The sequence below is a fragment of the Pelecanus crispus genome, chromosome Z, assembly GCF_030463565.1.
Source record: "Pelecanus crispus isolate bPelCri1 chromosome Z, bPelCri1.pri, whole genome shotgun sequence".
Lineage (NCBI taxonomy): Eukaryota > Metazoa > Chordata > Aves > Pelecaniformes > Pelecanidae > Pelecanus > Pelecanus crispus.
The window spans coordinates 52,215,471-52,241,450 of NC_134676.1; the positions used below are offsets into that span (position 1 = coordinate 52,215,471).

The following is a 25,980-nucleotide window of genomic DNA, read 5'->3' on the forward strand; positions in this document are numbered from 1 at the left end:
AGAAGGAGTTTGAAGTTTCCTTGTGGTGTTAAGACTTCTGCATTTGATACGCTTCATGGTTCAGGCTTTTCCAGTGATATTTTGGTAGAAGCTGGTCAATTCTTATGTTACAGGGGTGTCTCAGCAAGCAGAACTATAGAGGTAAGCCTGCAGCTCCTACACCTGAGGAGACTTAGAGCATGGCAGCTTTCCTTTGCCTTATAGTGTGACAACTGAATATACTAGGGAAATAAATAAAGGTTGCTGTAATGAGTATTTACAAATAGGGACTGACAAAATCAGCCCTGTTTTAAAATACAAAACTAAATTTTACTAAATCCATTTAATAACACATTGGCCAATGGTCAGTTCTTACACAATATTCATCATTATCACTGCACATACAAAACTGTTAGTTTTTAACAGTCACATTCTAAATTATATGCAAGTGTCAATACCACAGAGCTGTTACGGGTAGTTTGCATTGACTGGCTTCCAGCCCTTGGTGTTTCTTAGTCACAAAGGTCAAGGCAATTAGGGTTGAGCGTTTGTCTGCAAGAAGAGCTGGAACTGAAGTGGGTCCATCTTCTTTCTTCTCCAATTTTCCCCGCTTATGTTTTTATGCTGTTGCCCCCTCTAACAAAAAGGAGGGTCCCTTCTACTCCTTGTAGGGCTTAGCTTGTTTTCTTGTCTTGCCAGTCATTCTTCTGGTGTACCTGTGAGGTCTTCCTGCCTATCTGCAGTCCTTTGTCTGGAAACTTTTACAACTTTGATGTGTCCTACATGCAGCTACGCCCATCTTTCTTTGTCCTTTTGGCAGTCTCCTTGCTCACGTCCTTATGCAAAACTGTGTCTGGCTATAGCCACAATCCTTACACGCTATTGCTAGTTACACTGTTTTAGCATGTTTGTATTGGGGTTTAAGGCAAGCTAATATTAATTATATCCCAATTAGTACACTTTAAATTTATATGTATTGTGAGCCTCTGCTTTGGCTGCATTACATGTCATCTTACTTCACTCAAAAGGACAACCACAAATACCAGAAATACCTTTTCATCCACAGTACAGTGACTCTCTTTAATGTCATAGTATAATACTGTTAATTAATATCATTTCAAGGGACAAATGGAAATACTGGACTAGGTATTTTAAAAATTTTTGGGCCATATGGCCCCATTGCAGTATGACTCAGAATACTCATATGAAACTCCTCAGTTACCCACTTGACAGGTGCCCAATTCTAGTTTGTTCTTATACCAGTTTCATTGTTTCATAAGATTCAGTGTCTCTCCCAAGTTGAACTCTTATTAAAAAAACTGATTGAGTGTACTTTATTATTTTTTATAATTTTGACAAATGCTATTCAGAGGTATCAATACACCTGTATGTATCATTATTCAATTTTAAATAGTGTTAAAAATGTGCAAATTGAAACCTGTAGGTAATACCAGTACAGGAAAAGCAATCAATTTACTGTATAAATTCTTCTTTGGAAGACAATTATAGCTATATTATGATCAAGAACATATTTTTAAAAAATCCTTTAAAGTGATCCTTGCAAGAAGTAGTTGACTTCATAAGTCAAATAATTAGTATTCTAAACAAATTAGAAAACACTGTGGTATTTGGACTACACATTCATCCTTACTTGTTTTTAGGGAATTAAAAGAATGCAGAATGGAAAGGCTGAAATATATTATGATGAAGATTAATAAATGCCACATGTTGTAGGGGTGGACCATGCTTCTGATATTTTCACATGAATGAAAGTATTCAAAAAAGACAGAAGTATGCTGTTAAATGACAGTAATGTTCAACTAGTAATGAATTTATGTGCACTTACAGATGTGAATGAATGTGATTTGAATTCCAACATCTGTATGTTTGGGGAATGTGAAAACACTAAAGGTTCCTTCATTTGTCATTGTCAGCTGGGATATTCAGTCAAGAAAGGAACCACTGGATGCACAGGTAAAGCAAATTTCCAGCATAGGTGTCGTGGTGTGCACATATCTTGGCTGGCTTTCAGGTAAAATAAATGCACCAGTTTTCACACACGAGTGAGAGATTAGTATCTGTTCATAATGGTAAATATATGAATAAGTATTTCACATTTGTCAGCATGTATCCAGAGTTTGAAAAGGTACATTCCTTGCCTAGTATCGATATGATATGAGAGGCCCCTTACATAACTGTAATTTTAAAGGCAAAGCTTTTATCAGTATAGATTGGGGGAATATCTGTGGTATGAAACATAGCTGGGGTGTGCACAGCTGCATTTGTATTAGAAGGATTTTATCAGTACTCATATGTCATACATACTTACAGTATGAACTCATCTGTCCACTAAAGCTGCAGGAAATGACCCTGTTATCTAAGAACAGGACAAAAGGGAAAAAAAGTAAAAGAAAAGAACGAAAGAAGTGATGATGTAAAAGGGAAAGTATATGCCATCCTTCAACCCATGCTAACAGATTTTAAAGAAACATACTCAGTCAGTTTCAAACGCTACATGTTCCTGTGATAGTTAAGTAGTACCTTGTCTTCAAGCTGGCTCCACTGTGTTCAGGAAGCTAAGTTCATCCAAAATCATTCTCCTGGGAAAGCTGACAGAATCTGTCCTATAATTTGGTCTTTAAGAATCTGTTCTATAGTTACTAAAATCTTGGATGAATTATTTTTATAACTGAAATGTGCCTGTGCACCCAAAGGTTTCATCCCATTTTTAGACTATATATAAAATGAGCACATTTAATATGTCTGGAAAATAGCTTTAATTTCAAACTGGAAAGCAGTTGCAAGAAAGCAGACTAATTTTGTAATGTTTACAAACAAAACACAAATTGAAAATACAGTTGTCACTATTTTTTATGAATCTATAATATTAAGTAACTTGCTTGAATTACTTGGTAGACTTGAACATTTTTTTTAAAGGACTGCCAACCTACAGAGTAGAAATAAGCAACATGTAAAAGAAACGTAATTTGTAATATTCCAGCGCTCCTGATGTAAATACTTATAGTTTATTTTGTGCTTGTAGACGTGGATGAATGCGAAATTGGTGCTCACAACTGTGACATGCATGCCTTATGTGACAATGTACCAGGAAGTTTTAAATGTAGTTGCAGAGAAGGATGGGTTGGAAATGGCATTAAATGTATTGGTAAGTATACAGAAAATAAACCTTTTCTATTCTTAATTTTTTCTTTTTTCTTTTTTCTTTATTTTTTTAAATGAAAACATGTCATATGACTGTGTGATTACTCCGTTAGATATAAAGTATTATTCTTCTGTCTGCTGCATTCTGTGGAGAGATGGTATGCAAGATTCTTATGTTTCAGGGGTTTGGTTTTCTGAGAAAAAAAATGGTTTTTTTTCTCAGAAGCCTGTCTGTATAAATCTTTCCGAAACAACTATGTATTTTACAAAGTTTAGATACAACTGCTAAAATAAATAAATTAAAAAATCAGTCAAAAATAAAATTGAATTTGTTTTGTGATTTCCTGCTAGTAAGATATTATTTCTGTTACTTAATACCATTTTTTGTAAATGTCCTGTAGTATATCTAGTCTATAGGCCTTAATATAAAGCGGATTGGGCTTGAGGTATGGGAAACTTGATTCTACTTTTGATGGGCTGCTAGAGTAGCATCATGTCCCCTTGCCTTCATTTTTTAGTTTGGTGTGTAAAGATTTAACTTTTTTTCAGAACATTTTGGGACCTATGGAAGAGGATCTTCATTTAAGAATTAGGCTTTATTGGTGTAATATGTGAAGGAAAAAGTACCATATTATGAGATTTTACTGCAGGCCAGATTTTCTAAGCTTTTTAAGCTATATCCGAGAAAAAGGGGAAGGCCCCCTGGTCTTTATTATTATCATTTAATTAAAAATATGTGAGGTTCTACTAAGTAAATAAAACGATGCATTTGAAGGCAAAAACTTTAAAAAGTTTTTCTGGCAGCATCCTTGTAGTTAGAATAGCTCCTGAGCATAGATGTTCTTCCAGGATACCACTCTGCAGATGGATGAGAAAGGAGTGCTGGCTACCCCATAGCACTAGCTAGTGTGACTCCATGACTATGTCATGGACGCATATGGCCATTCCCATCAAACATGTCCTTGAGGGGAAGGAAAGTCTCTTCTTCGTTCTTGTTCTTTTTAGGTTTTTTTTTAATCCAAGTTGACATCCAAGTAAATAAGAAAGCTTGCATTAACTTTCATGGGGTTACATTGTTGTCACATTCTTCTACGACTTGAGAAGACTCTCCAAGTGTATAGCAGATTTTCCCCTCACTGTATTTCTTTGGTTTATTGGGTTTTTTAACTCATTTTGAATTCAAGTTCTTTAACAGGATATTAACATTCAAGTAACGAGTCAGCTGAAATCCGTCTGTTGCTTCGAAACATTTTACCCAATCCCATGCATTTTAATTTAAGGGAAGAAATACTAAAATGAAATCACTGTAAGATCAACGCTGTATCTTCTAATGAGAACTTGGTATATTTATAGAGACATAAATCATCTTTGCAGTTGCGCTTGTTAGCTTGACAGTTAATTGTAAGCCAAGTATACTAACTGCTCTGTTACTGCTCGCGCTCTTTTGCCCCTGATGGGCAGATCTTGATGAATGTTCCAATGGGACCCACCAGTGCAGCGTGAACGCTCAGTGTGTGAACACCCCAGGGTCATACCGCTGTGCCTGTGCGGAGGGATTCACTGGGGATGGATTTACTTGTTCTGGTAAGAAGTTTCTGTGAAAGCTGACTTGTCACTGATTGTTTCTTTTGTATGGAAGCTTTGCAAATTAAATGTAAGCCCAAAGTGCAAGGCTTATGTAAAAGACTTATGTAAAAATGTCTTAAGATCAGGATTCTTCCCATTTACTGCAGAAATGCTAAAAAAGCAACTGATTGTTCTTTTAATTTGTGTGCCAAATCAGTCCTACTGGGCCCATTTGTTGGGTGAAGTTCCTCTCTGCCTCCCCCTCCTCCTTCTCTGCTTCCCCCTCCTCCTTCTCTGCTTCCCCCTCCTCCTTTTCTGCTTCCCCCTCCTCTTCCTCTTCTTCCTCTTCATGCCAATTTTTTTGAATGTGCCTGTGCTGCTTGGAGCAACAGGGGGCTCTCTAATCAAGAACCCAAAACACCAGCTCTCTGTCATGGTTCCTGTCTTGTAGGCCAGGTCTGTCTCTGGCAGGGAAGGCATCATCAGTTTTCCCCTCACTATGTTAGTTGAACAGGATTTAATCGTTAACATAGAACTTTTTAAAAAGAAAAACAAAATGCAGTTGAAAAATATTGCCCATGATGTCTGCATTTAAATTTGTTGGTACATGCTCACTATTAAGAATGAATGTTGTTTAGCACACAGCAAGTGATTCAAAATAAACTGATGTGTAAAGGATTATATAAAGTGTAAAGATTTTATATTAAACATTAATGGCCAGGTATTGAGTTACTGTGTTTTTTATCATTTATAGAGTGGAGATGCAAGAATATCTCTGCTCTTGGCTTCCAACATGTCCTGTATGTGGTCAGCAAATTTGAAGGTTTGAAGGAATGCATCCTAATGATAGTAAAATACCTAGAAACTAATGTAAATGCATTCATTAGTAGCTATCTAGCTAATTTTAAACCAAAATTAATTTACACCTTAACAAGATAGTCTTCTGATTATTATTGTAAGTGTCGGGGTTTTTTTTGTTTCAGAATAAGGATCTTCAAATATTATTTGTTTATGTGTTTCAAGTTTGTGGTTAATGAACAAGAACTTTCATCCATGTTATTAACACACTACATTTCAGATGTTCTGGTTTTTTTAAAATCAGACGGTATACTAGGGATTGACTAATAAAATGAAGAAGGTATATTGAAAAATTTTTTGAACAATCATAAGTATATCTGACAAAATTATGGGTTCTTGTGATGACTGCAATAGTGAATGCTTTCCTTTGTCATTCTGCTCTTTTATAGCTCTTACAAAAAAAAAAATCTCTTTTGGGGCATACTTGAAGAATCCCCAGTAGTGTGCAAATGGTAGTTGTAATGTTCATAGTCCTCAAACAATATTTTCTCAAATGCATATGAAAGTAATTTTCTGCATATGATTCACTGAAGAAAATTTTCCTTTTAGCTGTCTTTTATGTCAAAGTAACATAGCAATATATACCAGGAGACAAAGGTTTGGCTCTGTAAGCAATGTATTGAACTTATTTGTCAAAGTTAATAGCACTGAATCTGAAAATCCTGCATTATTTAAAAAAAAAAAAATTAAATCTTTTAATGAAAAACAAAGAGTAAGGAATCATGGCAGGGTAAACAGAATAATTTTGGAAATGACATTATGTTTGCTTTTCTGCATTCTTTCAATTTACTGCTTCTTCAGGTGTAAATGTTTTGTTTTATATCAACAATACTCAACAGCATTATTATTTTGAACGTCAGGATAATATTATTTGTATTTCGCTAGTGAAACATGTAGTTTCAAAGAAATGTTCTGTCTCCCACAGATGTTGATGAGTGTGCAGAAAATGTTAATCTGTGTGAAAATGGACAGTGTTTGAATGTCCCTGGTGCCTACCGTTGCGAGTGTGAGATGGGATTCTCTCCTGCTTTGGACAGCAAGTCATGCCAAGGTAAGCCACTGGTACTTCAAGTCTGTTTTCTGAGTTTGGATTGGCTGCTATAAAGCAAACAACAAAAAGTGCTGGAAGGAACTCAAAATGGAAGCAGAATATTCAGCACATGCTTCACATACAAGTAATTTCTTCAAGCAAGGATTATTTTGCAATGTGAATTATGCTGAAGGTGGCTTTCATCTTTTTATGAAGTTTTCCTGGCCTTGGTCCAAAAATCCCAGAGTAGAGGTTTGGCTCAGTAACTATTTTTTTTTAATTATTTCTCTTCTTGTTGTCACTAGTGAATCATGTGTGGAAAATCCTTCATCACTGTTTTATTTAGTGTGTTTACATAGGAGACACAAACTGCAGACCTCATTTTAAAATAAATGTTTTCAGGAAAATTGGAGTAGGCAAATCACTGCTGTATTTGACAAATTTGTAACACTCCTTAAAATGCATACTGGAGGTTTTTTATCATCACCCTTTCACTCTCAATATTGTACCGGATGATCTGAAGTGCAAAAGGAACTATTATCTTCCTAGTCCAATTCAGCTTCTATTCCCTGTTGTGTTCTTACGTCAGTTTTTTTTGTTCGTTTAGTGTAAGAGAAGTGTATATTAGATAAAGTCTTTTTAGCTGGTGCTACAAAGCTTTTTAACTTATTTCATATTTAATGGTGGAAACCTTATAACACCTTAGGAAATCATAATACTTGATGAGACATTAAAAACAGATTAAAAAAAATGTAGCCTCTAAAATTCAGTCCATAACTTGGCATGTTTGAACATTCAGGTATACATGTATGAATCAGACTTCTAGCAGTAGAAAAATTGCAGATGCTTCTGAAAAGTTAGCTACGCGACTGTTTCAGTCAGATCTGTTAATAGTTACCAAGTATTGTCAATCATCTTTACTGAATTTCTCAGTGCAGCTCAGTTAGTCATATTATAGTCATGCCAATGTTCTAATAAAATCCCCAAGTAGGTAGCAGCCAATCAATGTTTTGAAAAAACTATGATTCTAATACTTGGGACAGTGGGTCACCAACATTTTGCTTTTCAACTGGTCCACAACGATGCTCTGAAAAATAAACTGAAGAATTTTGGAAAAATGCTTTGTATGTTGACATATTACTGTGATTCCAACAGAGTTCTGAAAGCATTCCGTAGATTAAATTGTGCTGTTGGAGAAACTAAAAGATCTGGGTGCTGAATACTTAGAAGAAATTATCTTTTTTTTTTTTTAAGTTGATATATTAATTTGTCCTATGATAAGGCGATTCCTTGGCTGATTTCTGCAATCAAGGGACAAAATCCAAAGCCTGGATTTAGTACAATAATTGTAATACAAATAATTCTTCCAGTTTTTTTAGAAATTCCTTGAGATGTCAGTACATTAGCTTCTCAATGATACAGTCTTTTCCATAACTCTATAAAGCTTCATCTGAACACGTTATGTTCATGACCTGATTTGGAGGTCATTCCATGGCTGTACTCCAAGGTACTTAGAAACCTTCCTTTAATTTCCAGTTTAAATTTACTCAGGACTGTTGGATATTAGGCATTTATCTTAAATTTCATTTTCCCTTAAAAAGTTGTCTGTCTCCCCACCTCAAAAGTTATCCCTTCTCATATGTTCCTATAAAGAGGCATTATATCACTTCTCAAGCTTTGGCTAAGGCAAGCAAGCCAAGTTCAAAACAGGTATTTCATTACTTTAATCATTTTAATATCCCTTTATTACACTTCGTCCAATTTTAGTTCATCATTCTTGAACAGAGTACTGTACACAGAATTTCAATTGAAGATTTAGCTGTGCATTGTAAAACAGTATTAATACTTTCCACTTTCCTGTCTCTGCTAAAAATAGCTCACTAGTACATGCTAAGAGTTGCATTAGCTTTCTGTACAGCTGCTTTATTTTGGCAACTTAAAAGTCTTGCTATCAGACAGTATATGCAGGTTTTTTTCACATCTTATCTTTCTTACCTTCAATTCAGAAGTCCTTTATATTTGTTTCTAAAATGGTAACTTTGCGCTCTCTGCTGTTAATATTTAACTCCTTTTCTAGCACTGTAATTGACAAAGTCATCAAATTTTCTGTCAGTGTCTTTCAGCTATATTTCATCTTCAATTAACATGAGCACACACGCAGTCCTTTACACGCATTTTAGCTCACCCATATGTGGTTACTATATAACTGGTTTAATGTGGGCTAGAGAAAATCATAGATAATTCTTACTTCCTATATTCCTTTTCCCTGTATTCTTTCTTCAAGGAGATATAAGTAACTATCGACGCCTACTCCCTCTCTTTCTTTTCAAAATGGTATTTTGAAAATCTTACTTGCCATGACTAAGAACATTGCAGACTATTAGCTAGGAAATGACTGACACCTTTGTATGGTGTTACACTCCACTGTGTTCAATGAACATTTTTTTAAATGAACTTACTGGCTTTTTGACTTCGCCTTTATTTTGAGTCCTGAGAAGTCAGTTTTCTATTTTTACTTCACACTAGGTGAAACAGGAATAAGCAGCTTAATGTAGAATGCCTCACAAATCCCTACCTGTAGTATTCTACACAAAACCAAAAGTGATTACTCAGTGTTGCTTTTTGAAATATTTTCTTTAAGTTACATGTGTCTTCATTTGCTTTTAGTAGTACAACACACTATTGTAATATTGATATGGTAATGATATGTAACTTTCTGTTCTTAATATATTCCTTCAGATATCGATGAATGCTCCTTCCAGAACATATGTGTATTTGGTACCTGTAATAATCTACCAGGAATGTTTCATTGTATCTGTGATGATGGCTATGAACTAGATCGAACTGGGGGAAACTGTACAGGTAAATCTCTTCTGTTCAGAAATATGTCAAGACTTGCTTTTTTTTTTTTAATTGCACCAAGTTAAGTTAAAGATGAGTTCACAGAACGTGCATTGTATTCTCTTACAACAATGAGAGTACATTTTTCCCCACTAAACAAGCAATGTACAAAATTGCATGCTTTGGAGTTGGTTTAAGAATGGAACAAAAAGAATGTCTTCTTAAATATGCAGCTGTACAAAAGTTATTCCTAAATGTTGATGAGTTATTAGTAGTTCTTTTGTTCAATTTCAGCTAAAATTCATTTGCATTTGAAATTTTCTTGCCCCTTATGTCTTAAAAAGTAAAATTACTCTTTTCTGTCCAGTGAGCAGATTTATAAATGTAACCTTCCTATTTTAGATATTGATGAATGTGCCGATCCCATTAATTGTGTTAATGGTCTTTGTGTAAATACTCCCGGAAGGTATGAATGTAATTGTCCTCCAGACTTCCAGCTGAATCCTACTGGAGTGGGTTGTGTGGGTAAGTAAAACCTACCTGAAGTATTACTTTAGACATCACAGCCAAGGTGACTGTTTTGATGCAAATGATGGTAGCAAGATAGAAAAATTATACTTCCACATGCTGCATATCCTGTTACATAGTTTTCTAGAGATGGAGTTCATTATTTTAGGTGATTAATGGTGTTTACAGTTTCTTTAAAATACACCTTTCTAAAATTTGTTGAAACATATATTATCTGCATTTCCATTCTCCTGTCAACAATTCTCATTCAAAAAACTGCATTTTTTAATCCTAGATGTGTCTTGGGAATGATTTATGTGTTTAGCTTAAGTCTAAATTGGAATGAAAACTGGTTGTAGTACCCATTTAGCTGGAAACAAAGTAAAAGACATGTTTCACTGTAATTTACGTAATTCTGTCTGGCTTACAGAGACTTAAAGCGAATTTTCATTACTTTTGCCTCTTGCTACATGATATAGGACTGTCATGTGATTAGAGTATATACTAGCAGTCTAGGTAAGTTTTGGGGAAGAGGCAGGTTGAGAGAGGGGCTAAGGTTCAGCCATAAGGATTTCTGTGTGATCCTGGAAAAACCTTCCAACTTTTTATTTGAAAACAACCTTTTTATTTTATTACCTTGGGAAGACAAATTCTCCTGAATTAATGTTTGCAATAATACTACAGTGTGGTGGCAAATAAATACATTCTAAGCAAATAAAATGCAGATTTCTTTCAGAACAAATTTTATTACTCATCTTTTCCATGTTTCTCCATTTTCTGCCTATGAATATTCTCTGTTGCTTCTCTGGATGCTAGAAACCAGTCCTGTTTGAGACCTTTAGATGTCCACAGTCTTGACTAGTTTATTCTAAAACTTCGAGCTGAGATTTTTAAAGATGAAGTGAATTTATGTAATCTATTCCCATTGAATTGGAAACCTGTGTTTCTGTCTCCCATAGACTCTTCTGACAATTCCTGCCTTAATACTTTTCTTCTGCAGTTGCAGTCTGACTTAAGCTTTTAGCTTTGCCTCATCTGAAGATTCAGTTGAAGCAATGAAATCCTGCCTTTTTGGCTCCTCTTCTGCAGCATGACTACTAAGATCCTCATTCTTTCCTACAACCGGATGCTATGTATATTCAGCTCTGCAAGCCCTGAATTTAAAGAATTTAAGTGATCTCTGAAGAAGCTTATGAGAATTAATTATCCTATTATGCTAGCTGACATGTATTTTGCTAAAAAATGGTAGTTTGAGTTGGCACTCTACTTTGGGACCAGTTGTCTCAATGACATTTTTGGCAGGGGTCCCATGTTTCTTCAAGGAAAAGCCTTGTGGGAAAGCCTCCACAGTGGAAGGGAACCTACTCAAGGGTAAATGTAGCAACTCCAGAGTCCCGAATAAGAGAGCAAGCACTCCCTCTCTGAAGAAAAGATGTTGAATAAGAAAGTGGTAGAAAAACTTCTTGACCCTTCCTTATTTCTGTCCTGAGGCAATACTACTAGGGCTGTCCCTCTCTCTGGTACAAAGACCCTTTTCCTTTCCCTTGTCTTAGAAGCATTTTTAGTTTCTCAGTAACTGATTGTACAGAAAAGAGACTCCGAAGACTTGGCCCCCTAGCAAACATGGGGTTTTTGGTTGGGTTTTGGGTTTTTTTCCAAGTTCAGTTTCAGACGACGCCAGAACTAGAATCCACTTATCTGTCTGTAGGAGGAGCTGCAAGCTTCAGGTGTTCACTTTCCAACTCTCTACAGCCTGATTCTATGACAAAGTGCAAAAACCACTCCGTGAACATTCAGCTTTTGTTTTTGACAGGAGCAAGCAAAGCCTTTGCTTCCCATGAAATATCAGAGTAAGATAATAGAAATAAAGTCCTAATCCATGAATGAAATGACACTTTAGTGCCTGCTTTTTTAGAAGCCCTTGAAGAGATGGGGCACCATGTGCAACTAAAAACATATTAGTTAGACTATTTTATACAATTATAGGATTGTTAGGTTTTGAACTTTTTTTCTTTCACCAGCAGTTCTCATTTGTAATATTTCCAGAGGGATAAATGATTTTTTTATGGGAAGCAGAAACAGAGAGAGGTGCTGTTCCAATGCAGCTATACTAGTTCTGGTTCTAGATTTGGTATGCTTTGGGTATGTCTACTTTATTGACTTACGCAGTCCAGAGAGGGAAGAACTGAAGCTCAGCTTGCTTGTGATCCTTTATAGTCTCAGAACTGCAATTCCAAATTGCAGCTTCACTTGCAATGATGTTTGTGTCACTGGCACATGGTAAAACATTACCCAGTTTTCACTCTAAGCTTGTAGTCATTTGGGAAAAAAAAAACCAAACCCCACAGAGGCTAGTAGACCTCACCAAGAAAAAGGAAAAGTTTCTTGCTTCTGGAATGCACAAGTTGTGCTGAAAAATGTTCCAGAAACGTCTTGTCAATGGACAGCAGCTTCTGGTTCTCTTCAATAGCACTATCTCTTGCACACTTGAGCAAAATGGGCAGAGGAATTTGAACTCCAGTTTCTTTCAGAAGAAACAGAAATATTATCCTTGGCAAAGAGGAACATGGTACTGTGTCATAGAATCATAGAATCGTTTAGGTTGGAAAAGACCTTTAAGGTCATCCAGTCCAACCATTAACCTAACATTACCAAGTCCACCATTAAATCAATTAAGGGTAGAGTAGCAATTTCGTGTTTCCTGGCTTGGTGGCTGGATTATTTATAATGAAAGTAAAAACTAGGAATCACTAAGACTGGAAAGTGTCAAGCCAGTTCATGTGAGGAGTAAACCAAAACCTAAAACTCTTGATGGACTCAACATCGATACTCTGTGAGAGAACTCCAGGATCTGCCTTCATTCCAAAGTCTATCATCTCTTATTGTTCTTAATGGGCCTGAGGTCTTGGGCTGAAGCCGTCCTCCAGAATGGTCATTGTTTTTCACTTTTCTCAGGAAGAATGAAGCCAAATCTCTTCTTGGCTTCTCTTAAAAAGGCAGATGTCTCATGCTATTATGAATGGAGAGAAGCATGCAGTTCCTCTGCGAACAGGAGGAGATAGGTGTTCTCAGAATAACCACATTTGGGTCGTTTCAACTCAAGTCCGTAATAAGAACAACAGGATGTGCCGTTTTAAAAAGGCAGTTCATTTTACTCTCCTCTAACATTGTCTTAAAAAAGCCCCCCAAAAAAGGACTTCCACTCTAGCATATGCTGATCAGTGATCCCAGGTAAATCTTGCCTCTAGGGAGACAAAGATATCCTGCTTGAAGTTTATTCTCTCTCCATCAGAGGCTCAGAGGTATAGAATACATATGCCTCTGCCACTCAGTTTTTAACTGAGTACTTTAGCTTTACAACAGTGTGCATTTATGGTGAGATACTGAAATTTGTTGTAGATTTTGTGGCACCCAGGAACACTCTACTTTTTCACAATCTCTGCTACAGTATGCTCTTAAAACTGTGCAGAAAGATTCACTCAAACTTGTCTATTAATGCTTAAATTTGAATAAATTTAAATCCTTTGGAAAACTTGAAAGTTTTTTCTTGATTGTTGTTAAGATCCTTTAAAAAAATGTTCTGTCTGCAAATGAATGCGAAGTTGCATTTTTATATTATACATATTTAACTAATTTGAGGATCTTGAGAACAAGTAGTTCCTAACAATTCAGAAAGTTACCTTCAAGTTTTTTTCATAGATACAACCAGCCGGGTTAGCTCAGTTGGTTAGAACATGGTGCTAATAACTCCAAGTTCACAGGTTCAGTCCCTGCTTACTGCAGGGGGGGTTGGGCTCGATGATCTCTCAAGGTCCCTTCCAACCCAAAGCGTTCTGTGATTCTGTGATATGTCCCAAACCTCAGGATAATTTAAAAACCCATGTCATATCAAGACTTTTTTTAAACTCTGGAAATTTTGAAAGTATGAACTACCCACATTTGTCATACTGTGTTCATTTTAGTCCATGTAAATTGCTAAGGCTGTAGCATCTGGTACTTGCTGCAAGCTGTAAATTAAAAATGTGATATTTCTTGGTAAAATACACATTTGGGAAATAATTCAAAAATTCATTTAGAAGTTTCTTAGTCATACCATTAACAGAAATAGCAAAAATACAAAAAGATGCTGCGGCCTTTATACAATAAATTTATAAGAAAATTCTTGAATGTGTTTCTGTGCTTCTTTAGAGGCAACCTTTGATAGCAAGTTAATTCATAGAAATGATCTTTAGAATTATAACGCTAGTCTTGAAGAAATTAATGTTCATCTTATTTGGCTGTAAAAAAAAATATTACAATAATTGACTATCCTCTCATTCCTTATATTTATGACTCACTGCTAGTTACTTTCCATTTATAAAGAACAAGGAGATGCTATGTGCAGCAGTAGGGAAACTCACAGATTTACTTCTCTTAGATTCTTTGCTCATTCTGTGGATGCCAGCAGTTGTCCAAATCATTAAGTTGCCATTTCAGTGAGTTAATAAACTAATTTTCCTCAAACCTACTGCACATTTAGATTATTTGTTTCAATATTCGTGATTTTTGGAGCATTTCTTTGCCAGTGGAAGAATTCTTCAGTGTCATGACTTTGTTCTGTGATTCCATAGAAAAATCTGTAAATCTTTCTAATTCTACAGGAAAAAGTCATAGCCAAGTCACAATCAGAATATGGAGAAGAAGTACTAACAGCAAACTGCAGCAAGGTTTCTGATATTTTCTGGAGTGAAAGACTGGGAGTAGTGTATGTGCTACATTAGAGTATGGTGTGACTTTGGAAGACACGCAAACATTTTAAACTCTTCTCTGGGTACTTAGGAAGCTGAAACTACCCATTTTCCCTGCTGTGTCTCTCAACATCAGTAACTGTCAGTGTACATGAGTGTTTTGGCTTGCCAGTGACTTCAAAAGCACAGTGTTATCTGAATTCCTGCTTCTAGGTATGAAATGTTCAAATGAATGGCTGCTGTTCCTTTGTCTGGATCATTGGGTTCAGCTGTAGTCATATGTGCTTTGTATGTAGATAACCGTGTTGGCAATTGCTACCTGAAGTATGGACCACGAGGGGATGGAAGCCTATCCTGCAACACGGAAATTGGGGTTGGAGTCAGTCGCTCCTCTTGCTGCTGCTCTCTGGGAAAGGCTTGGGGAAACCCCTGTGAGACTTGTCCCCCCGTAAACAGCAGTAAGGAAATGTTCTCTTATTCTCCCCCTCTCCTCTTATTATAGAAGATGCTAACAAGGGATGGAAAAAGTATTTTAAATCTTTTACTGTATTATTATACATGTGTCATTTAAGAAACTGATTTTCTTCATGAGGCAGTGTTCTGGCACAGTTATAAAAGAAAATCTCCCTGCTGCTGTTGGACGGGTGGGGCAGAGGTGTGGACCTGAGAATACAGGATCACAAGACCTGGCCTTTAGTCTTCTGTGACTGACTTGGTGCCTATTCTCACAGCAATAAATCAGTGATAACTTTAGAAGGCCCTTCCCATTGGACCAGGCCTATGTACTTTGGGTAGTTTTGGGCACTTTATTTTATTTTGCTTTTACTTTTCTCCCATTACAAAAAGGAATAAGGTAGTTGCAGAAATATGTCTTAAGAATGGAATCGATTGTATACATCTACTAAGGATTTTTACTCAGCAACTCCATGCTGGTAGGGAAATAAATAAATTAATAATGCTTAGAACTCAAACCATGCCTTTAATTTGGAGAGCTGCAGTAATTCTCGAAGAACAGTGTTGGTAACTGCTGAGTAACTACTTCTAAGTCACTCTTGAGTACTTTCAAAACTGTTACCTGATGTAACTTATCAATTTTGTAGAGCTCTGAAGCCCTTTGAATGAATAATGCAACAGAAATGTCAAGCATGTTGTTCTTAACAGTCTCATAATATTATTAATTCAAATTTTAACATATATCTTTATCGACATTTCATATTAAAGAATTAGTCAAAAGGCAAAGTATATGCCTTTATAAAGGTACAGCATGGAGAAAACAACATTGTGTTGTTCTTAAGAGTATCTGAGGTTATGGTAGTGTTTTAAGCGGAACTCTTAATCTTAACTTGATTTTCTACTAATCTAATGCACTTGCTTAATTTACTGTGAATGGCTCAAGAAGAGTAGAAAACCAGTGAGTGTAGGGAAGAAGGCTCATTAAAAACACAAATTAAATTTTATGTTTCTGTTGTTAGCATTTTATTCTTCATATGACTGACATGCTCTCTCTTGTTAATGCTTTACTTTAGCGGAATATAATACTCTCTGTCCAGGGGGAGAAGGATTCAGACCAAATCCCATCACTATTATTTTAGAAGGTGAGTTTATCATAAATGACTGTGATGGCTGGCAATAAAAAAAAGTGTCGTCTTCAGAGAGATGTATACAGGAACTATATTTTGCAGAAATCATTACATTTAGTGCAAAGCAAAACCTTCTGCTAATATGAATTGGACAACAACATGATGAAAAGACATACTGTAAAAGAATATTGAAGAAGTCCAACAATATTTCAGCAGAAAAATAAGCTGATGCATACCTTACTTGAATTGGCCTTTGAAATTGGCCCCTGAAGGATAAGTCATTTATGAAAATTATAGCTTATCAGTGGAAGCTATAAGTTTCAGGAAATATTCATTGGACAAAGAAACTCTGTTTCCAGTGAGTGTGCAGGAATGAGGAATTAGATGCCAAATTCCTGTAAACAGTAATGGAAGTTGAATTCCATGGGCTTATCATGCTGAAACGTGCTACTGAAGAGCTATTCAAATGGAAGAGAATGAGCATCTCATCCATGCTTTCATGAAGTGCAATTTAGAAGCAAATAAAAGATCCATGTGACAGTTAAAAGCTACTAGTTGGTAACATTTCGGGGGAGTACTTAAAGTCTCTTGTTTCTTTTCATTCTGGAATGAAAATATGGTGGGTGTTTTTCTCTGTTTTCAGACATTGATGAATGTCAGGAACTGCCAGGTCTCTGCCAAGGTGGAAATTGCATCAATACTTTTGGCAGCTTCCAGTGTGAATGTCCAAAAGGCTACTACCTCAGTGAAGAAACAAGAATCTGTGAAGGTTGAGTCCCTTGAAACCTCCTTCTCTACCACAGTGCAGTTGTTATGAAAAACACTGTCATTTTTAGCCTTAAATTCCTAAGTAGATATGGTACTCACACCCTTACCCAAAATCTTCTCTAAAATCATTATCTTTGGCACCAGTGATATGATTAATATAAAACTTGAAATGCAACACTTGAATATACTAATGTTTATTTCTACATGATAGATCTCAGCTATGTGTATTCAGTAAACTAACATGGTTATACATGATTTCTGGCTTCTCACTGCAACACCTTGTATCTCCTGCTAGTTTCACTAGGCTCCCTGTATTTTCAGTGAGAAAAGGTGTCATCTTCACAGTATTTCAGAGTAGCAGTTTGATTTCCTCAACATGAAGTAAAGTTAATACTAGTCTTCCTTTTGTGTTTGAGGTTTGTCATAAGTGTTAGAACCAAAAATTGTAAATAGACACAAAAATGTAAAGAATCTTTCATGGTTTCCCTTAGTTTGGAGTGTTATAAGTCAGCTTCCACTTCTTCATTCACTTTGTGAGGAAAAAAAAAATTTACTCCTTTCAGAACAGAGCCTGTGAATCCTGAGGCTTTGCTAAGCTCGCGTGAAGAAAACTGACCAAACTGCATTTGAAATTAAAATTGTATGGGCAAAAAAGGCTTACACCTCAAATAGCTTAAATAAGAAGATCCAAGGTTAGAGCAGCAAGACTATGTGATTATTCAGCTTGCCTATTTGTAAATAGAGTACTTAAAAGGTCATTTCTCAACAGAGTAGCGAACACATTAACAGAACTGAAAAGTGACTAACATTGCTGTGAGAAGAGGGTGCAAACGTCTTTTGTGGAGCTGATGGGGCACAAGGTGCCCCAGTTTCAGTGGTAAATTCAACAACTGAATTTATTCAGGGTGTTCCCTTGCACTTCACTGGCTGGACTTAGTGGAGGTTAACAATATTGCTTTTCAGCAGCTGTTACAATAACTACTTAACCTAAATGTGCGCTGTACTCTCCATATTAGCCTTTAAATGAAACATTTTTGTTATCTTAGCATGTTTATTATAGTCATATTTCTCAGAAACATTTGCCAGGACTTGGTTCTCTTTTCCCTTGTTAATTGTAGTGTTTTCACTTGGTCTCTAGATATTGACGAGTGTGTTGCACATCCTGGTGTCTGTGGTCCTGGAACCTGCTACAATACCTTGGGGAACTACACCTGCATTTGCCCACCTGAATATATGCAGGTGAACGGAGGACATAACTGCATGGGTACGCAAAATGTCATCTTTACTAGAACTGTCTGAATATCAGACTTTCAGGGCCAGACTCTCTGCTTAAAATTTCTTTTTGAGGCCCGTTCTAAAGCCTTGTATTGTTTTTCCTACCTTTAACTCCCAGACAGTCATGTCTTGTAGCCAGGAAAGAGATCCCAGTGACTGATGTGTGGTGTTCAAGTGCTCTTATTCCTTAACAGAACTCAGAAATGGGTTTTTTTGGTTTTTTGGGGTTTTTTTTTCCACTAGTGATTTCCAAATGGTAAGGTTTACTATACAAATGGATCTGATGAGCATCTACAGTGTGTTTCTGATTTCTTTGGAATTTTCCTTTTTTCCTTTTCTGTCTTTGAATGAAAACTGAAAATATGTCAAATATCAGGTAAGTCTAAAACAAACACTGTAGATTACATCAATCCTTAAATTATTTTTAAGTGCATCCATGCATATGCTTGGGTTGCATTCAGAAGCCAGAGTTAATGAACCAATGTCCAGGTTGGTAGGAGGTTGATAATTACTTAAGTAAGTTTGTTGGTTACTTCGTAAGTGATTCTTTTCTCACATCTAGACATGAGGAAAAGCTTTTGCTACAGAAGCTATAATGGAACCTCCTGTGAGAATGAACTGCCCTTCAATGTGACCAAAAGGATGTGTTGCTGCACATATAATGTTGGGAAAGCCTGGAACAAACCTTGTGAAGCATGTCCAGCTCCAGGAACAGGTAAAGCCTACTATAATCATCGCATTTTGTTACTTTCTTTGCTCATCTGCTCCTTTGACCTGTTAGCTAAAGTTAACATTTCAGCCCCAAAACGCCTTTGCTGTACTCCCAAAGCAGAGTGACAATACCCTGCCATCCTGCTACTGGATGGATTATGTCTTGGTGTGCTAAACAAGAATAGGTATTTCTTCCATATTTTTAAGTGGAAGAAGTATCACTCCATATTGAGTGGAAAGATGCAGCTTGAATAGTTTGAAGGCACCAGTCTTTCCCCGGATGAAAAAAAAAATTTGGAAGAACATGCATATTTTCCCTCTCAGCTGCCCCTGAAGGCAAGGGCAAGGGAACAGACTGCTGTCAGGTGTCACTGAGATGAATAAAAACGGCCTGCAAAGTACAAACTGACCTTCCCATCAGCAACAGGAGTATGTCAGCCCTGTAGCTAAAAGGATGTTTGTAAGACAGGTATCTGTAGGTAGATCTGTCCTGGTTTCGGCTGGGATAGAGTTAATTTTCTTCCTAGCAGCAGGCATAGTGCTGTGTTTTGGATTTAGTAGGAGAAGAATGTTGATAACATGCTGATGTTTTTAGTTGTTGCTGAGTACTGCTTATGCTAGTCAAGGACTTTTTCAGCTTCCCATGCTCTGCCAGGCGCACAAGAAACTGGGAGGGGGCACAGCCAGAATAGTTGATCCAAACTGACCAAAGGGCTATTCCATACCATATGACGTCATGCTCAGTACAGAAACTGGGGCGGGGGGGGGTGGCCAGGGGGCAGCGATCGCTGCTCGGGAATTGTCTGGGTATCGGTCGGCGGGTGGTGAGCAATTGCATTGTGCATCACTTGCTTCGTGTATCATTATTATTATTATCATTATTATACTGTTACTATTAGCATTACTATTTTACTTTATTTCAATTATTAAACTGTTCTTATCTCAACCCAGGAGTGTTTCTCACTCTTACTCCTCCGATTCTCTCCCCCATCCCATCGGGGCAGGGGGAGTGAGCAAGCGGCTGCGTGGTGCTTAGTTGCTGGCTGGGGCTAAACCACGACAAGATCCAATTATTTAGACCTTTTTTTTTTGGTGATGGGGCTCTATAAAATGAGTATGCTGTGGTTATTTTATTCTTTCTTTCTAACAAATTCCAAGGCTTTCAGAGGTCTTGTATGGACATAGAATTACTTTCAATTTACATCAAAAATCTATGTTTGCGTAGGTAAGACCCACCAGGGTGGCACAGTAGTCATAAGCAAGTTTTCTGAACGAGTAATTACAGAACTCCTATCTCTAAAGCTGTCACTTTGATGTCTCTGGAAAAGCAGTCATCAGGCAATAATACTGGAGTTGAAGATACTGGTTGACAAGAGGTGCCCGCTGCCTGGTCTGTCTTCCAGGATAATTAATTTAGGATATATTGTTTAGTTATTGCATGGTTGCGGATACATGTATCCTGGTAGTCCTAATCTGACAGAACAAAAAGATTGTGTTTCATTATCAAGTGTATTGCCTTTCTAGATTTTTCACTTGTGTCTCACAACTGAGAGTGATCCTCTCAGTTGCTTTTACATTTTCTCTGTTGAAGGTGATGAACTTGCAAAAGCTTAATAAGCAGGGCATTGTAAAGGGAAGTAAAAATTCCCTTCTAGAAACAGAGGTGAAAATAATAAGGTACATTTCTTTTTCAATTAGCCTTTATGGAGTTTCTTGCCTGGAACAAAACACCCATGAAAGCTCAACTCAGAAAAATCATTGGTGGGAGAATCACCAACTTGGAAACCCAACAGTAGCACCTGGGCTTCATTGAAAGATTCTTATATTTGTAAAAAGAGCAAGGGTGCCTAGATAAAACTAAAAAACTCAGGTGCCTGTTTAGTACAAACACATTTTATTGTTTAATTGACTTTGCCCCAAGTTTACTGCCATTAAACCCATACCTCTTGTGCTGCATCATTTGTGATGTTAGTGTAAAGAATGTATTACTTTCATTCCAAGTGTTTTATCCTGGTGACATAAGGGAAACAGCAGATAATTTAGGAATGACTTTCCCCCACAAGCAGTAAAGAGGAGGAAAATGGGACTGAAAGAAAAAACAGCCTCTTCCTTTTCTTTCTTAAGTAGGAGGAGGGAGAATGAAAGAATGTTCCTAGCAATCAGGAATGGGAGATGGAAATAACCTTGAAAGAGGAAATACATGTTTGCTATCACAAAGAGCTCATAAAATTCTTTCCCATAGTAATTTATCTCTGTGCCATAAAATTGTCATCCTGATGACAACATGATGAGAAAAATACAGCAAAGTACTAGCAGGGATTCATGCAATTAATATTCTTGGATAGAAGAAAAAATTCTCCTTTTAAATTGGTAAGACTGCAGTTCTCAAAAACTTTTGCAGTTTGTAAAGATTTGTTAAGACAACTCCACCTATTTTGCAAGCAGTTATGGGGTTAAAATATTTCCTGAAATATTTCAGTTATGCCTTGTTAGCTCTTCTAAATGCCTTTACTGTATTTGGAGACATGGTTGAACCTTTTCCACCATGAAAAGAGATTGCATGAGGGATCAAACACAATTCTGAGTGTAAGTGATTGAATAGCTGCATTTAATGTGGTATAATCTTTTGTTCTGAAGTCTGGGTGGGGGCTACACATCACAGACAGGGGTTATGATACACTGACCTTAACCAGTTTGCTAGACTGAGCTGAGTAGCTCATTAAGAGCATTATTCTGCTCTGAGAATTATATTGTTCCTCTAAATGAACTTCACATGCCAATGCATTTGCATTTTTTTCCTTTGTGAACAGAGCTTTCTTCCTTTTCATATATTTATACTTAACAATCAATCTGTTCGATGACTCTAGGTAGCAAAGACTGTATTGCTTGGTTTTACACATTATACAGATCATAACCATTACCATACAGACTTTAATCAGAAATAATCATTCTTGTTGGTTTGTTTTTTCACACGAAGTGTAAAAAGCTGCTTCACTGCTAAGAGGTAACCAAGTATTTACAGAACTCTTTCATGGGTTAATCATTTCAGGAGTGCTTGACCTTGGAGTGGTTTTTTCCTGTTACGTGATAGATATTTTGTCCTAAAAAATAATATAGTGATGACTATATGGGTTTTTGAAATATTTTTAAAGTCATTGATGCAAAGTCAAGCTTTCAGAAAGTAAATCTCTGGTGTGTTTGTGTATGGGTAATTTGGCACTGTGTATAAATGCATTATCATACAGTCCTTACCTAATTATGTGCTCTTTTTCCACACAGTAGAAAATGAAAAAAATATGGAAAACCTCTATTAAAATGGAATGCATGGAACATGTAGGTAGCATAACACAGAATGAAAGCAGGCCCACAACCCTCAAAGCCTCTTCTTCATCCTCCCAGACCTGATGTGTTAGGTGTTACCACAGGAATAGGTTATCATAGCCCATGGAGACAGGGCAGTGAACACAAGGCCCTCTTTTTATCTAGCATGTGTGTTTCGCAGGTTTACTGACAGCAGTAAATGGTATAAAGCTCCTTGGAAGGAGCTGTTTTCTAACCCTCAAATCCTGCACATGTTAATATAAAAGAGCAGAAAATTGCTGGATGGTAAAACACTGTGGCAGGGACCTCTATGTCCCAGTATCCTGTACTGCAGGTATAACCTCGGTAGGCATTAAGCAGTCATTAAACAATAGGACAGAAGAAAGAAGAAAATGCTGAAGTTCAGGTATACTGGATCCTACTTGGCTTATACAGGAAATAACAAAGAATGTTTGAATGTGAGAAAAATATTTTGCCAAATCTGATTCTGAGCAATGATCAACTACATTTGCTGAAATGTTAATAAATAAGAATGTTTAGTGTAAGGGAGACAAGAATTATTCAACTTGTAACCCCAGTGGTTAAACTTTACAAAATTACAAGCTACAGAAGAGCTGCCATTAAAATGTAGACGATCAAGAAACTCAGACTGCAGCCAGTAGAGAAATAAACTATCACTGCTCTAGATTAAAGATCATTACTCACAGGAAAACAGAAGGGTCTCCTTTCTCTTGTTCCGGTGCTAGAAGAGATGCCTAATAATTTATCTGCATTTGAGGTTTAGAGTTGAGTTAAAGATAGACACAATATGCTTCCTCTCATTGGATAGATAGTAGGCTTCCTGTGCGTCCTCAGCAGCATGACCAGTGGACCAAGCACTCATGAAAGTCTGCAGATATTGCACTTCCAGAACACTTTTGAATTTTTTGTCAGTAGGACATTTTTGTAAATTTTATCCACGTTCTTTAGAAGGATGTTTTACCTTGGCTTAATGCTCTGAATATACAAATACCCACCACATGCTTTGGAATTTTTCCCTAACTATAGTTTGGAAACTTAATATTGGAAGATACTTACTATTTTTCTGGAGAATTTGAATCCTGATACGATCTAAAAAGATGCTGAATAGCAGCTGCATGGTTATTGTTTGCAAACACACACTAAAAGCAAACTGTTCATTCAAACCGGTTGTGTCTTCACATTGGAATTATTTTGCTCCTCTCAAACAAGTGGGCTTTCAGTACACAGTTCTACCGGTAGATAGTATTTTATAAATTTGACATAGTTATAGTTGTAAGCCTGTCATTTTTCATATTTTTACCTATATCAAAATTTATCAATCTACTATAAATGTGTAATACATTTTTTTCTGGCAAGCACTGTTTTACCAGTAAAATCTCATGTCAGCATAGATGCTTTATAAGAAATACTTTTTTAAAAGCAGTAATTATTTCTTAAAACCTGCAATAATTAATAGATTCCATGCTAGAAATTTTTCTCTATATGTTGCAAATCCACTTACCTTTATACACCTTGCCTGGAAAGCCATGTGTTCACTGATTTTTATACTTCATACTGTGCATTTCCCACCCTCAAGATGCTCTGGAAAAGACACTATACAATGAGCATGCTAAAACAATGCTCTTTTTTTTTTAAAGTAGAGTGTCCATTCTGCTCTACAGTTTAGTGGAACTAAGCTGTAGTAACCTCTGCAGAAAAGAAGAAAGATAGCATTGTCAAAGAAGGCTAGGTACTGGTGAGTTACATTTATTTCTCCTGTCTGAAACTGTAGCTGCAGATTCTCTCTCTAGATGTCTAGAAAAGAGGAATAAACCTTAAAAGGTAAGTTAAGGAGTTCTATTGAAGTCAAAAACCGAAGTGCTGCTTTCTCAAACTAGACATTTACTCGTGTGAAAGTCTGCAAAGATTTGAGAAAAGAGAAGTATTGAGAAAACAAAAGAAAAGAAAAGAGAATATAATTAGTGTTTCAATTGGTATTCATCATTGGCAATCTGAATTTTCAATACAATTTGTACAGGAGAAAATGACTCTTCTGAGTAGATTTGGCTTGTATCAGCTCTTGAAGAGCTGAGAAGACTACAAGTAATTCTTAGGAGATTTATAAATATTCACTAAAAATGCATTGTTCTCTGTTTTGCTCTAGCTGAATTCAAGAACATATGTGGGAATATTCCTGGCTTCACTTTTGACATTCATACTGGAAAAGCTGTTGGTAAGTTTCACTAAACTTACTTTAACCAAAAATTGTTTTGCATAAGGTTGTTGCAGCTGCATAATGGTACCAAAATGAACAGTTCATATAATAAAATTCTAATTTCATTGTGGAGTTACAATGGTGACATAAATTGTGAGACCAATCTTTGTGTAAAATACTTCGGATATATATTTTTTTTTTATTTCCACATTTTGTTATATCTTTTGCTCACCCTCCATCCTAGTTCATGGTTTTGAGTTTTAATTGTAAGAGAAAAGATTTTGGCTTCAAAAATGTTGTGGGACTCTACCTGCATACTTGTAACAGTTCTGCATCTTGTCTAATACTTAGTATTACTCTGTTGTGATCACTTCCTGAACTTCGCATAGTTTATTTTCTCTCATAATGGGCATATGTTTAGATTGGTATCCTGTATACAATTTCTGTAGATTAAAAGGAACTTCTCAGCTCAGTTTTAAGCACAGTGAAACTGAGAATCCGAGCAGTACATAGAGCCATGAAGTACTGTACTTTGACTAGCTCATCTCACTTTCAGACATTGATGAATGTAAGGAAATCCCAGGAATCTGTGCGAATGGTGTTTGCATCAATCAGATTGGCAGCTTCCGCTGTGAATGCCCCACTGGATTCAGCTACAATGACCTGCTCTTGGTCTGTGAAGGTGATTTGAAATTACGTTATTTTCTACCTAGCCCCCATAAGCATGCTTCTTTTAAAGGGAAGGGGAACATTTAATTAACATGTTATTCAAAATCTAAGAGACAGACTGTGAGCTTTTTTTGTAGGGCTCAAGTCTATAAATCAGTTTGTGTCATGTTTGTCTTTAATGCATATGCACTTGCACTTAATAAAATTTGTAGTAGTTTTGTGTCAAGCAATTCACTGACTCCTAAATTAGTTAATTAATTTATTAATTAAATGCTCTTAAGTAAATTAAATGCTCATTTTATTTTATTTTAGGGAAGAAATTTAATTCTTGTTCTTAAAACTTCTCAAAGAAAAGTTTCCTTGATTTTTCCATCTTGTGTCTGTTCTACAGTTTTATAGGTAGAGATACTCACAGAAGCTAATAGTGAAATTTTGTGTGTCCTAAAGTCAATATGAGTTTTGTCATTGGTATTGAAGGGTCTTGTGCTGACAAGTGCACCTTAAAAAGCTAACACCCTGTGCCACTTAGTATTTCAGTTCAAAGGCAAAGAGGAACATTTTTTAATTAAAAAAAAATATTTTCTTAGGCAGACATTTAAAATTGCAAAGCTGCTTCAGTGTGTAGTAAGTTGGATTCATAGGATCCTCCTTCATCTAAAAAGTGTGTTACGGATGAAATTGTATTGATTTTGCTTTTCATTTGCATGTACAGCACAGGAGGCTGAAGGTCAGAATATTCATGCTTTGTTGAGGGCAAAAGATTCATCTTGC

At 36.4% G+C, this 25,980-nt stretch overlaps 1 protein-coding gene across 2 annotated transcripts in view; it reads left to right on the forward strand.

Annotated features, from left to right (window-relative positions):
- FBN2 (fibrillin 2) overlaps positions 1-25,980 on the forward strand; it is a 179,733-nt gene that overhangs the window by 126,204 nt on the left and 27,549 nt on the right. For both annotated transcript variants that reach the window (XM_075727080.1, XM_075727081.1), the window contains exons 31-43: positions 1,828-1,953; positions 3,023-3,145; positions 4,603-4,725; positions 6,491-6,616; positions 9,335-9,457; positions 9,839-9,961; positions 14,967-15,128; positions 16,197-16,265; positions 16,894-17,019; positions 18,157-18,282; positions 18,856-19,008; positions 24,490-24,558; positions 25,097-25,222. In XM_075727080.1, coding sequence (XP_075583195.1) covers positions 1,828-1,953; positions 3,023-3,145; positions 4,603-4,725; positions 6,491-6,616; positions 9,335-9,457; positions 9,839-9,961; positions 14,967-15,128; positions 16,197-16,265; positions 16,894-17,019; positions 18,157-18,282; positions 18,856-19,008; positions 24,490-24,558; positions 25,097-25,222 — 1,575 coding nt within the window. The remainder of the gene's footprint in view (positions 1-1,827; positions 1,954-3,022; positions 3,146-4,602; positions 4,726-6,490; positions 6,617-9,334; positions 9,458-9,838; positions 9,962-14,966; positions 15,129-16,196; positions 16,266-16,893; positions 17,020-18,156; positions 18,283-18,855; positions 19,009-24,489; positions 24,559-25,096; positions 25,223-25,980) is intronic.